General features: G+C 31.2%; 1 protein-coding gene across 1 annotated transcript; it reads left to right on the top strand.

Moving 5' to 3' along the window:
* The first annotated feature begins 4,687 nt into the window (after positions 1-4,687).
* On the top strand, positions 4,688-11,663 carry LOC129887525 (probable leucine-rich repeat receptor-like protein kinase At1g35710). The gene is made up of 11 exons (XM_055962645.1): positions 4,688-4,990; positions 6,627-6,774; positions 6,892-6,963; positions 7,318-7,389; positions 8,044-8,115; positions 8,207-8,350; positions 8,438-8,518; positions 8,627-8,698; positions 8,823-8,894; positions 11,213-11,284; positions 11,361-11,663. Exons 1-11 carry the CDS (start codon positions 4,891-4,893, stop codon positions 11,449-11,451), a joined length of 996 nt encoding a protein of 331 aa, XP_055818620.1. The 5' UTR covers positions 4,688-4,890; the 3' UTR covers positions 11,452-11,663.
* Positions 11,664-16,422: the final 4,759 nt, after the last annotated feature.

The raw sequence follows: 16,422 nt of genomic DNA on the forward strand, positions 1-16,422 counted from the left end.
CCCTTCCTCATTTAAGAGCTTGTGGAAGTATGCTTATCATCTTTGCTTAATAGAGGTCTCTTCTACCAACACATTGCCTTCTTTATCCTTGATGCACTTCACTTGATCCAAGTCACGAGTCTTCCTCTATCTTGCTTTTGCGAGCCTATATAATTTCTTATTTGCACCTTTATCTCCTAGCTCGGCATACAAGCGCTCAAAAATTGTCGTCTTAGCAACTGTAACCGCAAACTTTTCTTCTGTCTTTGTCGTTTTATAGACTTCCTTAAGCGTCTGCTTTTCTTCCACATCTGTACACTCCACCAACTTTGTGTATGCAATCTATTTTACTTCCACTTTGCCTTGTACTTCTCCATTTCAATACTAATCTCCTTGATGACCACCACAGTTACCCCTCGATACCCACAACACCTCTATAGCCTCTTCTCTAATACAATTAGTTGTTTTATCCCACATGTTGCTCACATCTCCGCTACTACTCCAAACTCCCATACTAATCAACTTCTCTCCCATTTTTCGAGAAAGGGCATGGGTCAAGCTTCCCCATTTGATCCTCGATAAGTCATATAAGTTCTTCTTCCTCCTATCCCTCTAAATCTCCAATTCCATCACTAACAGTTAATAATGAGTAACGACACTGTAATATAAATTCTATTCAATGTATTTTTTTTCTAGTAAATTTGATATGAAAAACTTATAAGTTATAGATGTAATATTGGGAATTAAGATTCTCAGAACTCTTTAAGATCTAGTATTATCTCAATTTCATTACATCAAGAAAGTACTTGAGAAATTCAAGTGCTTGGACTTCAAAGTTGCAAAAATATCAACTGATGTGAACTTTACTTTGGCAAAGAATAAAGGTGAAAGTAAGTCGCAGTTGGATTATGCAAGAGCGTTAGGAAGTTTAATGTACATCATAAATTATACACAATTAGATATAGCTTGTACAATAAGTAAACTAAGCCGATACACAAGTAATTCTAATTAGAATCATTGGATGGCTATGAAATAAGTTTTGGGGTACTTGAAACATACTCAAGATATTGTGTTGCATTACAATAAGTATCCAACAAATATTGAAGGATATAGTAATGCAAATTAGATCAATGGGTCGATTGAAATAGTCCATAAGTAGATATATTTTTACCATTGGTGAATGAGCAGTGTCTTGAAAATCATCCAAACAGATATGTATCACCCGCTCTACAATAAAGTCTGAATTTATAGCTTTAAACAAGGCTGGTGAAGAAGATGAATGGCTCTAAAAATTTTTAGAAGGCATTTCATTTTGGTGCAAATCATTGGCTCTTATATGCATATATTGCGATAACCAAGAGACAATCGAAAAAAACTGGGAGTGTTATATATAGCGGTAAGTCTTATCACATGCGATGAAGACACAATTTTGTTAGATAATTACTCTCTAGTAGAATTATCATAATTGACTATGTAAAGTCAAAGAATAATGCGTCGAATCCACTTACAAAAGGTCTAACTAGAGAGGCAGTTGAAAAATCATCTAGGGGAATGAGATTATGACCGAGGACAAGTTAACATGGCGTAACTCTACCTAGATTACTGGAGATTCTAAGATCTAGGTTCAAAGAGAATAACAAAGTTATGATTGACAGTTTAACACTGTCAAAATAAAGTTATGGTCCATTCTCGGGATAAGACACTATTCAGTATCAATGATAAAGTATTGAGACTTTTAATGATTCCTAAGTTTGATACATGGTACATCAAATAGTGTATCTATAGGACTACACATTTAGAAATCACCTATGTAAGTGTGAATTGTAATCCACTTCAAGGAGAACTTCGTAAGGCCAATTCTCTACGCACTTATAAACTAAGAAGTGTTCATGGTTGAAACGAACAACATAATAAGAACCAAAAATAGTTAAAGAATTAATTGTGTGATTTATGTTATCTAGGTATGCATCAAAGCTCAATGGTTCAAAGATATTAAATCTATTGATTGACCAAGTATATCCGATGTATGTTCACTATGGAAAGTTCAAAGAAAAACCTACTTATCGAGATGCAATTAATCCTTACTTACAAATCATATAGTTTTTCCATGCATATGTTTTAACAATAATCATTCCCCCGTGGGATTGTTGGGTTTAAGTAGTGTAATTTGGGAAATATGAATTGGAAAATATGGGAGAAATAAGTGAAGGAAAAATGAAAAGTCATTTCTTCCTCATTGGTAGAATAGAGGAAACGTTTTGTCCTTATATCAGAGAACACTTCATTTAGCCCTTAAAGGATTAAGAAGAGAGCGTCCCCTCGCGCCGTCGTCGCTCACTCGACTTATGCTACGGCTTTGGCAAATGATTGGTTGATAATTTTTTAGGCAAAATTTATATATCAATTTCATTAATTAATTTTCTTTTTCCTTAATACTACTTGATAGAATTATTTATTAATTAATTTGTGAATTATAAATTAACTAATTTGCTGAATGGAATTAACTAATTAATTTGCGGAATATAATTAATTTGAAATTCGTAAAATTATTTTGAAAAGGACATGTTCCTTGAACAAACATTTCCTCCCAACAGACACTATGTTTAGTCGGAACAGATGCGTCTATTCTGAACAGGTGAATTCGTACCTATTCAATTCAAATTGTTGGTTCTAAATAGTAACATTTTCCACAGTTTCTGCATTGAGTTTTCTTGTTTTTCTACATACATTTTCTTACAAACAAAGTCAAGTCTTTGTGTGATTTTGTTGCTGATTTTTGAGTTTACTGAAATTACTGAATTTTGAAATGTCGCTACTTCTTTAACAGGTATATATATTTTATTCCGAGAGAAAATAATACACAACATCAGGTACAGTAACTTCCTTAAGGAGACACAAACGTAATTAATTTTGTGGCCTCAAATATTTTTCTTTCCATTTTAAAAGTATTTTTAATTTACTTTTCAAAACACAGTAGATAACAAAGAATTAAATATAATCAAGTTTATACATTTACGTGAAACTTCAGATATTTAGGTGAAATTTTAGATAAAAAGTTAGACTTCAGACAAAAAAAGCAAACTTGAGATATTTTATTTGAACTGTAGACTTGCCTTGCAACTTCAAATTCACCAGTTTAATGATACTTTTAAAGTGACTAAATTTATATTTATTTTTAAAAAATCCTTAAGGGTCTATTTTTAAAGCCACAATAAAATTGAGATTTTGCGTAATTTAATGTAATTACACTCTTTGACATATTTAGTAGACCAAGTAATTACTTGGTAAGAGATGAATTAGGTGTAATCAAAGGGGAGCAATTACACTCTTCAATTCCCAAGATAGAGTAAGAAATTTGTATAATTACACCATGTTATTATATGAAACTTTTTAAAATTCTTTTCTTTCTTTTATTACTATTTGTATTTTTTCATTTTAATTAATTTTTTATTTCTATTATTTTTTTAAAAAAATATTTATATATAATTATTATTATTTATATTTTATTTTCCTTCTCATTTTCAACCTTTGTTTTTTCAGGTGAATCCATGTAATTTTTTTTATTTGCATAGTTTTGTTAGTTTTCTAATTTTTAAATTAAAGTAGAATTCATTATTAAATAAAGTTATAGACATATATTTTTATTTTCTTTTAAATCATATTTATGTACGCTAAATTTGACATAAGAGTATTATGTTTTAAATTTTATTTTTTTGAATTTAAAACTTAAGTCATATTTTCAATTTTATTTGTTTTAATATTATTGGCTTGATATTTCACCTTGCTAGCAATTTATTTTTTAGTTAAACTTGATAGATTATTTTTTTGTCAAATATTTTAATAATTTTATGAAATTATATTTATAATATTAATATTTTTGTCAAACATGCATTTCATAATGTTCATCAAAATCTTATACTTTTAGTTCTTATGATTAAATTATTTAAAATATACTAATTTAAAAAATATAAATCAGTTATTTTTTATAATATTATAAGAACATGTGTTTATTAATTAATATATTTTCAAAAGACAATATATATCTTAAATATTTAATTTAATATCATTTATAAAAGTCGTTATTTGTCTAATATAAATTTTAAAATTTAGATGATTAACTTTTATTTTTAAAATTAAATACTCCCTCTGTCTCTTTTTACTTGTAAAATTTTGACTTGACACACCTATTAAGAAAATACTGATTGGTATAGGAAGTGTACCATTTTACGCCTATTAATTGATCGCTCAATTCTATATTAAGTGAATTTGTGAGGCAATGCACACATATTAAGAAAAACATTCAAGGACATAATTTGAACCATACTTTCCACTATTGCCTTTTGTAAAATCATAAATATAATTTTGCAAGTATTATGGTTTATCTCCTAGAAAATATAAAACTTCAATAAATAAAAAGGCAAATATGAAAAAAAAATTCAAACATCTATCTTGAATTTTGAATAATGAAAATTTCTCAAAAATTCACTTAATATAAAATGGAGAAAGTAAAGTTTTAAACATATTTACTCATTATATTTTTCAAAGGCATTAATTCAATATTAATAAATTAAGAATATAATAAAAAAATTATTCTTTTTTGATTTATAAAACTACAATTACACAAATTTCAATTAGTACCCCAAAAAAGGTCCTCAAAATGGGTCTATGTGCACTTTTCAGGTAAATATATATATTTTACAGGAAATCCACCGACGCGCAGCGCAGCATAAGCTATTTAGCGCGTTGTATAAAAACACAATTTTGAGGAAAATTCCCAAAGGGAGGATTCATTTCACACACAGATCTTCTTCTTCCTTCACTTACATCATCTCTCTCAAATCACGCTTCATTATACCTTTGTACAATGTACGTATAGCACTGCTTTGGACTCCGGTGATTAACCCTATTCAAATGGCTCGCCATGGGCATCTACCTTCTGTATTTCTCCTGATCTTCTCGTTATCCTTGATTCAAAGCGTTCTCGTTCACTCTAAAACCCTCAAACGTGACGGTACACATTTCGATCCATTTCCTTTTAAAACCTAATTTGTTTTAGCAATTTAGGTGAGAAAATCAGCTAAGTTTGATTGATAGTTGGATTTTGTAGATTATATATGCAGCTTCTAGTGAAATTAATTTTGTAGTTTCAGCAAGAACAATATTGAACTTTGTAGATCTTATGCAATTTCTAGGTGCAAGCTTATTGTTTGAGTGGAAATAATTGACTTTTATCGTTTGAGTTGTAGTGATTGGATTTTATCCAGCTTCCAAGTGCAAGTCTATAGTTTGATGAAATTTAGTTGGATTTCATTGATTATACGCAGTTTGTGGTGAAATTTTGTAGTTTTAGCGGAAACAATTGAACTTTGTAGATTTTATGCAAATTCTAAGTGAAAGCTCATAGTTTGAGTGAAAGTAAGTAGATTTTATAGTTTGAGTTGTAGTAATTGAATTTATTCAGCTTCTAAGTGCAAGTTTATAGTTTTGAGTGAAAATATTTGGATTTTATAGATTATATGCAGTTTGTGGTGAAATTTTGTAGTTTCAGCGGAAACAATTTAATTTTGTAGATTTTATACAATTTCTAGGTGCAAGCTAGTAGTTTGAGTGAAAGTAAGTGGATTTTATGTAGTCCTCGAGCAAGTTTATAGTTTGAGTTGTAGTAATTGGATTTTATTGATTTTTTCCAGCTTCTAAGTGCAAGTTTATAGTTTGAGTTGAAATAATTGGACTTATTTTATAGATTGTATGTAGTTTTAAAGTGCGCATGTATCGTTCTAGGTGGAAATGATTGGATTTTATAGAATAGATGAAGTTGTAAGTGCAAGCTTGTAGTTTGAGCTAAAATAATTGGATTTTTATGCATTATCTGTTTTCTAAGTGCATGTTTATGGTTTTCCTGGAAGTAATTTGATATTTTAGATTTTACGCAGCTTCTAAGTTCACATTTATATAGTTTGAGTGGAAGATTTTATGCTGTTTCTAAGTTCAACTTATTGTGTTTTCATCTTTTCTTACTATAATTTCCTTTTTTGCGAATGTGTATTTTGTTGGTTTAGTAATTCAAGCTCTGCAGTTTGTTGATTTTGTTGAGGAATAGCTATTCATCTGATGTATAATCTTGATCTGTACAATGTATTATCTATTGTCTGCAATCAATAAACTAAATCAGTGCCTTGGAGTGTCATTAACTATAAATGTTTTCCCAGTTTTGCCCGTAGAATTCTATTTTCTAGTTGTTACAGGTAAGTGTAGCTATCCTTGGAAAGTTCAACCAATTCATCATTCAATAAATGTCCAGTGAATATAACTCGATGATTACGTAGTATTAGGTACTTAAATTGTAGTATAAGTAAGTTTATAATCAATCATGAATATTTTTATGCTTGTCATCAAATAAGAATGTCCACTGTAGGGCTTGAGCCCATGACCACAAGGTTAATACCTTTGCTCTCACTCTTTAGTGTTGTTGGAAATGTTGTGGAGTTCCAATTATAACCACTCTTTCTCTGTTAATATTTTCATTAAAAGGATTTAAACAGTTTAAGGCCACTAATTGCATTCATGAAAAAACCAAGGAGTTGTTGTAGTACCTGAATGTACATTTTTACAATGGACTAATTTGAACTTCTGGAATATGACTGTAGTGAAAGCTTTGAATGAAATTAAGGCATCCCTTGGATGGAGAGTGGTGTATGCATGGGTTGGAGATGATCCTTGTGGAGATGGTGATTTACCTCCATGGTCTGGTGTTACATGTTCCACGCAGGGTGATTATAGAGTAGTTACTGAATTGTAAGTGTTGCTTCACCAGTTCTAAGTAGTTTTTCTGTAACTAAGGTTCAACTCTGTATGAAATATCCTTTCGTTGTCATTTTTTCACATTTTTCTTTTCTGTTTTACCACTTGCAGGGAGGTTTATGCAGTTTCAATTGTTGGCCCATTTCCTACAGCTGTCACTAATTTATTGGATCTTACTAGACTGTAAGATTCTTCTCTTTGGCTTTGTACTAGAATCTAGTTTTTACAAAGCTTTAGTAACTTCTTAAAGATTTTTTTAACCTCATCCAAACTGAGAAATTGCCCTAAAGTTCCAATCTGGATGTTTTTGTACTCTCCAGTCATAATTGTTCATTAACCAACTTGAAGAATTGTTCTGCTTGGGTGTTGATTGTTATCCAAAAATGCTTGGGCATTATCTATAATGTGCATAGACATTATTTGCAAATTTGATACTACTATTTAAGGCAATAGTTAGTGGACAATTGTTCTTGTACTGTTGGGTCTTTTAATTTTCATTCTAAACTTCCTAATCCATAATATTCTTTCATATGACAGGGATCTGCATAATAACAAGCTGACTGGCCCTCTTCCTTCTCAAATTGGGCGATTGAAGCGTCTTAAAATATTGTATAATCCTTTTCTTGTATATTCCTATTGAAGTATCTAAATTCAGTAGCTGTTATGAAGTGATATTTATGTTTAGAGCTTATGGTTTGTCTCCTAATAGCGTGTCTCTTTAGTTTCAGGATTAACATGTTTATCCGTTAAAATCTACCTAGGTGGTGTTAATATGATTCAACTGTGTTGTACAAAGTGATTAGCATTTTTATCGAGATGAAATGTGTTTATCTTAACATGGGAAAGTCTACCTGATAAATGATTAATCCCAAAGAAGGGAGTGGGAGAGAGTCTGCCTGATATAATCTGCACCGAAGAAGAAAGATAAATTTTCAACTGAGAGAATATATACACTCGTAGGCTTATATTCTAAAATAAAAACAGAGTAAGTTTATTATCAAGGAAATGTCACTTAACTAAGAAGGCCTTTTATATTCTTTTTAGGATTGTATTAGATGTATATCTCAACATCTACTTTTTGTTGCCCTTATCCTACCTTTAAGTTTTTCCTTTGTCCATAGGAACCTCCACGTTGTCCCAGAATATTGCTTTTGCTTTTCTAACCCAACATACTATGGTGAAATTATTTGGTATCCTCTAGTTTCCTGGTGTGTTGTAATGTTGCACTATTGATCAGTTCCTTGTCTTGATTCCTTTTACCAGAAACGTAAGGTGGAATAAGCTGCAAGATGTCATTCCACCTGAAATAGGTGAACTAAAGCAATTAACACATCTGTGAGTGCTTTTTCAGCTTCTCTAGCTGAGCTCTTTATCCACAGATCTATTTTGCTGTTATAGACTAATAACTGATATGTATATTTTTCAGCTACCTAAGTTTTAATAATTTCAAAGGCGAAATACCTAAGGAGCTTGCTAATCTTCCTGAACTTCGTTATCTCCATCTGCATGAAAATCATTTTACTGGACGAATTCCACCTGAACTGGGTACCTTACAGTATCTTCGACACCTGTAAGATACCATCTTAACTTCTTCTCTTCTTTAGCATATGGAACCTGTGTCGCACATGGATTTCACTGTGATCTCATGCAATTCCAGGGATGTTGGTAACAATCGTTTGGTTGGAACTATAAGAGAACTCATACGTATTGAAGGATGTTTTCCGGTTCTTCGCAACCTGTAAGTTGATTATTCTTGTTTAATTGTCAAATCGCTTGAAGTTATCCTGCTGCTAGTGTTATGAATTATATGCTAATTCAAGGACTTAACACATGCTGTAACTTGCAGATACTTAAATAATAATTATCTTACCGGAGGCATTCCAGCGCAACTTGCAAATCTGACGAACTTGGAGATCTTGTAAGTTTCGGGAAGAAAGTTTCTCCGCGATTAGTGCTTGCCTTTTGGACAAATAACAGTTAATTTCTCCTGTAGTAGTTGATAAATATCATTATGCTTAATTTGATTGCTCTGGTTATTACAGATATCTATCCTACAACAAGATGACAGGAGTTATACCATATAGCATTGCTCATATTCCTAAGTTAACTTACTTGTAAGTCCTCCTTTATGCTCTTATCTACTCATTTATTATACTGGATGTGGACAGTTTGGACAGAAAATTCAGAACTTTTGAAGGCAAATACACAAACATCCTTAGCCTTAAGTTGAGATCTCTCTTTGATAGCTTTTTGGTGCAACCTGCTCTTTGTGCATGATTTAGACGCCATGTTAGATATGATTACCATGCAGTAGTTTAATGCTGTTTTCTATTATTAATAAATTGCTTTATTAACCTATAAAAATATTTGTTATGTCCCAATGATTGTCTAGTGAGTGCAGTCTTTCAAGGATCTTTCTTTCTTAAAAAGATGAATTTTGAGGATTGTTCAACTTAAGGGTGAACGACAACAACATACCTAGTGTAATCCCACAAGTGGGGTCTGGGAAGGGTAGTGTGTACCCAGACCTTATCCCTACCTTAAAAAGGTTGAGAGGTTGTTATTGATAGACCCTCGGCTCAAAACAGATGAACTTGGGACAAGTTGGCTAATGTGGTCTTGCAAGGGCCTTTCTTTCTTAAGGAGATAAATTTTGAGGATTGTGCAATTTATGGGTGCTGTGACAAAAACATTAGTAGATGGACTTGAAGCTCTTGTTGGCTGACCTTATTGGACCTTATCCATAATGATTACCTCCAACAAATAGTAATGTATAGAAACTGCCTGAAGAAACTAGATGCACGAGTGTTCTCATCCTAGTAGGTTCTAATTTTAGCACAAAAACACAATCCATTTCAATAGTAAAAGTTCTCACATACTCAGGATTTCAGTTGAGAGCTCTGTAGCAATGGCACACTGGAACAGAGACGCACGGGTGACGTGTTAAACTTTAATTATAGAAGATTGTCTGTTAAAACATAATAATTTTATTGGTATAACTTGTTACGAAAACAGTAGTAGTGTACTCGGGTATCAAAAAACTGTAGTAGTGTATAATTCAGAAAATATGAAGTTATGCATGTAGATCTATAGGCAATATGCCTATCGTGCACCTGGTCGTCAATATCCATTGCATTTCCTACCCAGATTCTTCTTTCTTACAAAATCCATACTATTTCAACGCTTACATTCCCCTCCATCCCCCAGATTACAAGTCATTATTTGTACAAGTGAGAGGCTTTTGAGAATACGGGAAGGACCTGCATTTGGATGGTCAAACAATCAAAGAATGTTTATAGACAGTGTACTTATGGTCAGATACATATCCCTGTTCAAGATATGTCGTGTTGGAAATGGGAAACCTTGTTTTGAAGCTTAACCCATATAATTCCTATGGAAAACCTTTTGTCACAATGTTTTTCTTCAAACTATTGGTGTTGGAGCCAAACCACGCGAACTGAAACTTGGGCCTTTTCCATTTAAGTGGTTGTTAGTGTTGTTAAAGTGATGCTTGAGCCATGAACTGAGGCTCAGCACAAGTTTGCTCCAATGAAGGTGGAAACTGGTAAGGGATATTTTCCCAAAACTAGCCAAGCAACTGCTTCTCTGAAAATATTAGAGGTTAATTTGTGAGGTCAATCGGTTTGTTCTTGGGTAGGGTTGCATTAAACAATAAAATATTCAATAGATAGTGTGCAAACCAATATATTAGTTGCTAGCGAGACTTTAATGGTACATTGATTAGGAGTAAGAAACTGTAAATTTAAAATATTTTCGAGCACAGGTTTTTTTGGTCCAAGTGTTAATGTAAGAAAGCTAGCCACAAAGTCAGTTAGAATTTTAAAGCTAGATGTTGGTTAAAGCTAGCCACTCAGATTCAAATGCAAACTAGATGATCAATGCTCCTTGCAAAATGCTAGATGTTCCTTTAAAGCCCAGATGGTTCTTGCAGTTGTTTATGCGAGTGTTTTTGTTCCTTCAATTTATTTATTTTTACGTTCTTCGCCCTTGACAATTCTGGTGTTACAAATCATTCCTTCGCTCTTCTGATTGTACACTGGTAGATCTTGCACCAAAAAGAAAAGTAGTTCTGCATGCATTTGATATTTGATGCCTGTATGTGAATGAGTGGAGATCATGTAGAGCATGTCTGAAGCTGAAGCTCCTTGCAAAATGCTAGATGTTCCTTTAAAGCCCAGATGGTTCTTGCAGTTGTTTATGCGAGTGTTTTTGTTCCTTCAATTTATTTATTTTTACGTTCTTCGCCCTTGACAATTCTGGTGTTACAAATCATTCCTTCGCTCTTCTGATTGTACACTGGTAGATCTTGCACCAAAAAGAAAAGTAGTTCTGCATGCATTTGATATTTGATGCCTGTATGTGAATGAGTGGAGATCATGTAGAGCATGTCTGAAGCTGAATCTGATTTCAGGTATCTCGACCACAATCAATTTTCTGGAAGGATTCCAGATGCCTTCTACAAACACCCTTTCTTGAAGGAAATGTGAGTGTTCATTTTTTGCTAGTGAGCATTCTTTGGCTTTGTGCAAATCCTAATAACATGTTAAATTATGTCATAGGTACATTGAAGAGAACACGTTCCGGCCTGGTGTAAAACCAATCGGCCCTCACAAAGTGCTAGAACTTTCGGATGCAGATTTCCTTGTTTAGAAAAAGACAAGTCCTGTTATTTATTCATGAGCAAAGTGTACCTAGGTGGTTGAAAGAAGCAGCCGGTTCCAATTCTGTCAAGTGTCTATTCTTTAGTTGCGAGATGAGAAAAAGGTTCCATCTTTTTGTGCAAAGAAGCAATCAACCAAACTTAGTTGCTGTTGCTGTAGTTAAATAGTACCACGTTATGAATCATGATTAAGTTATTGCAACATGCGTCTCAATCAGTTCTCACTTGCCTTGAATTCTTGCATTTGGTTTTCATTATACGCAGATTTCAGAAATAACTTGAAAGAGTAGAAAATATGCTGATAGGACAGCTGATCTTGGACAGGATTGTCATTTTTTTTTTCCAAGAGTCGATAAAAAGCACGCCTAAACTATTATTGTTTTCGCGAGTTCTATATCTAATTGATACGTTCTTTTACCTATCTAAACTCACTATTTAAGCATTAAAACATACCTTGTTAGATAGTTAAGGTATGAAATTTGCGTCAATATTATAATTTAGGTGTGTTTTAACCTACTCACTCTTTCAAAAACAAAATTCTATATAGTCAATACAAAACTTAGATATAATAGGACTCAACGAAAAATAAAGATCAATATAAGTGATATCTACTAATTTGGGATAAGACTTAATATTATTACGGAACTTATATTATTACTAGATATAAGAGCGCCCGTGCTAGAACGAGCTCAATAGTTATTTATGATATTTTAATTTATGTGACACAGAAGAAATTTGGAGTCATCTAAATTTTTATTTAAGTTATTAATTATTGTGATTTATAGTATTTTTAATTTTTTAAATAATTTACATTACCCCTCTGTCTCAATTTAAGTGGCACAGATAGAATTTCAAGAGTCAACAAATTTTTTGTCATTTAAATATTTTAAGTTGTTAATTATTGTAATATTTTTTTAATGTAATTTGTAAATAATATATCCAATTTTATGTGGCATCGATTAAATTTTGTGAGCCAACCAAATTTTGCATCTCTTTTAAATATTTAAAGTTGTTAATTATTGTGGTTTATATTACTTTTTAAAATATTTAAAAATAATATATGTTACTTCCTCTATCCCAATTTATGTGGCATCGATAGAATTTTGAGAGTCAACCATCTTTTTATATATATATATATATATATATATATATATATATATTTTAAGTTATTAATTATTGTGATTTATAGTATTTTTTTACATAATTTTCAAATATGTAACAAACTAAAAAGGAAAGTAAGATAAACAAATGAAAATGAAGAAAGTATAAAAATTTCATAAAAAAACCTCGGCTAGAGGCGGGTACGTCGACGAAGAGATGCTTATTTCTTGCTCCAATTATGTGATGTAGTTTGATTTGGCATAAAGTTTAAAAGAACAAAAATTTTTTAAAATTTATGGTTTAAAATAAGTCATAAATATATATGTGGCTATAAATCATTTTATTATGAATCAAATGAAAATTTTAAAATTTAATCATTACAAAATATAAAAATATGATGTTTCTTTAGACTAACTAAAAAAAGGTGAGTAATATAAATTGAAATCGAAGAATGATAAGCTAAAAATTGATAATGTGAAAAGCTATTAAGTGGGTCATTAAGTGATGAAAAGGAAAAAAGATAGTACAAAATTTGAAGCTCAGAAGTAAGCACACAGGAGGATCCCAAACTCCTGTATTGTAGGTCCCAAAAGGGTAATTATGTCTTCAAAATAAAAAAATCAACCTTGAAATGGAATTAGAATCAATGAGTTACACTAAGTTATTAATAAAAATAAATAATAATAATAAAATGACAGAAATATTCCATAATTGACATTAAATATCAAGAAGCAGACGTGTTGAAGAGGTGTTTGTTTATCCCCTTTTATAAGATAGTAGAATATATATATATATATATATATATATATATATATATATATATATATATATATATATATATATATATATATATTCTACTATCACACACTAGATATGGTGCACGGGCCCAATATATGTTACTCACTCGCACTTTATATGATACAAATGGAATTTCGAGAGTCAATCAATTTTTTTTTATGATTTGTAAATATTTTAAGTTCTTAATTATTGTGATTTATAATATTTTTTACATAATTTTCAGATATTATATGTTACTCCTAATGTCCCAATTTATGTGGCACCGATAAAATTTCGAACCAATTTTTTTATATCTTTTAAATATTTTAAGTTGTCAATTATTGTGATTTATAATACTTTTACGTCATTTTCAACTAAGATATGTTACTCCCTCTATCTCAATTTATGTGACACCGATAGAATTTCAAGAGTCAACTCAATTTATTTATATGTCTATTAAATTTTTAAATTGTTAATTATTGTGATTTATAATACTTTTTAGTCATTTCAAATATTGTATGTTACTTTTTTGTCTCAATTTATGTGGCACAAATAAAATTTGAAGAGTCAATCTAATTTTTATTTGACCGTAAATTTTTATATATTTTTTTTATTGTTAATTATTGTAATTTATGATTTTTTATGTAATTTTTAAATATATAAATTATTGAAGATTCCTTTTTAATATTTAAATGACTAAACTACCCTTTAATGGAAATGTAATTCCAAGAAACACACATGTTCTTGTCTAATTGTGATTTATAATACTTTTACATCATTTTCAAATAATAGATGTTATTCTCTCTATCTCAATTTATGTGACACTAATAGAATTTTGAGAGTTAATCGAATTTTTTATATGTCTTTTAAATTTTTAGGTTGTTAATTATTATTTATAGTACGTTTTTAGTCATTTCAAATAATATATATTACTTGTGTGCTCTAACCTTATCTGACCTCTTTTTATGCTTCTTTTGAGCCTAGAGTTTCTTGGAAACAGCCGTCCTACCTTGGTAAAAGTAAGGTCTGCATACACTTTACCCTCCCCAAACCTCACGTTGTGAAATTTAACTGGGTTGTTGTTGTTGTTGTATAATACTTTTACATCATTTTCAAATAATAGATGTTACTCTCTCTATCTCAATTTATGTAACACTGATAGAATTTTGAGAGTTAATCGGATTTTTTTATATGTCTTTTAAATTTTTAGGTTGTTAATTATTATTTATAGTACGTTTTTAGTCATTTCAAATAATTACCGTGACATTGATAGAATTTCAAAAGTCAAACCAATAGTTTATGTCTTTGAAATGTTTTAAATTACTAATATGTGATTTGTAGTATTATTTTTATGTAATTTTCAAATATATAACAAACTAAAAAAGAAAAAGAAGACAATTAAATTAAAACGAAAAAATTAGAGATTTTTCAAAATGACAAAATTTCCCCTGTACCAACAAATTAAAACTTGAAAGTGCTATTTTAAGATGGAGAAATTACCAAATTACACATCTTTTATTATCATATTTGCTAAAAGTACCAACCCTTTAAATTTTTTATCAAAATCCCTTATTTTCAGTTTTTTCCTTCATCTTCCGGATACATAACTCAAAAAACATTCTCTCTCCTCTAAATCATTTTCTCTCGTTCTCTCTCCATTTTCAAGATCCAAAAAGTTAAGGAATTTGCGGAGCATTATCCTAATTTCTCGCCTAAAAGCACTCATATGAATTAGAGGTTATAATCTATCATCTCCTTTTGATTCTCAACTGCATTCTCTCTCTATTTTCATAGTTTTTAGTTATCTAAGAGTTCAAGTCTTGTTTTTCAGTTGTTATTTTCAGTTTCAATTGTTTAATGTTCAAAATTTTTGATTCAAATCATCTTAAGTTTACTGATAACTATGTAAAATGGTCCATCATTTAGTATTGGACTTATCCAACTAATTTCTCAAAATAATCTAGCTATAATATCCTTTGTTTCTAATGTTGATGTTCGTGAGTTTCAAGAAAATAGGTCCATTCCGAGGAATAATTTGTTAGGGACAACGAATCTGCAAATGGCGAAGAGAAAGAATGTTTAATCTTCGAATTCTGGGTTGAAAGTTGATGAACCTTCTGAAAAAGCTTTAAGAAAAGAGGGGAAAAAATATTTCTGGAACTACACGCTCAAATTTTATGTATCAGGGATCTTAAAAAATGAATTTTGTAGTAGTAGAATGTACAATTTTGTTTTTATACCAATAGTAAATATTTTTTTTGGATATTCAACAATTTAGCAAACTATTATCAGATTCTCATGTATCAGAAGCTTTACTGCTTCTGATACATCTACAACCTATATCAATACAAGATGTTATGTATCAACCACAATTTAGTTGAAAACTAATACAATTGTCACGCCTCGGGAGGGTACCCTAGGCGTGGCCGGCACCCGAAGGCCATTTCTGACCTCCGAGCGAACCACCTGGTCCAGTCACACATTCATTCAATCATGTTCTCTTAGCGGAAACTCAATTAATGAAATACTATTCGCAATATGAGGGCCGAAGGCCAAGCATTCATTAACTCAACAACAAATATAATAAGACTCCTCGAATTAATCGCTCAACCTCTCCACACTCCAGTCTATGAAGCCTCTATCCAAGTCTAAAAGGTGTCAATGATAAGTCCATGGCTACCCACAATCAAAATAAAAGAAATGACAACAAAACTGTACAAGAAGGCTCAATATCCTCCGGGAACTAGGAGGACTCACCAACTAGCTGGAAGTGTATGTGGATCTTCAACGGAGCGCCGGTTGATGATCTCTAGTACCTGTCTCTGCATCATGAAACGATTAAGGCCAAATGGCGTCAGTACATGGAATGTACAAGTATGTAAAATGGCCGGATGAAACCATATTAAGAAAACATCAATATCAACTCAGGATCTCAACTCATACATATATACATGACAACTCACTCAAATGTCCTAAGTCCAACGAGAATAGTTTAGACAGGACTAACTCATAAGCCACTTAACTCAACTGACTCGGAGCACTATCAAGGCCTAAATGGGAGTTTCTCTTAACCGACAACCATC

This window comes from Solanum dulcamara, chromosome 4 (genome assembly GCF_947179165.1).
Source record: "Solanum dulcamara chromosome 4, daSolDulc1.2, whole genome shotgun sequence".
Classification (NCBI taxonomy): Eukaryota; Viridiplantae; Streptophyta; class Magnoliopsida; order Solanales; family Solanaceae; genus Solanum; species Solanum dulcamara.

Bases quoted from the DNA above. Each gene is read 5' to 3' on its own strand.
- LOC129887525 (XM_055962645.1), top strand. From the start codon at position 4,891: ATGGCTCGCCATGGGCATCTACCTTCTGTATTTCTCCTGATCTTCTCG. The intron at 7,390-8,043 runs GTATAATCCTTT...TCCTTTTACCAG, and splicing joins TTGAAGCGTCTTAAAATATT to AAACGTAAGGTGGAATAAGC. The intron at 8,895-11,212 runs GTAAGTCCTCCT...ATCTGATTTCAG, and splicing joins ATTCCTAAGTTAACTTACTT to GTATCTCGACCACAATCAAT.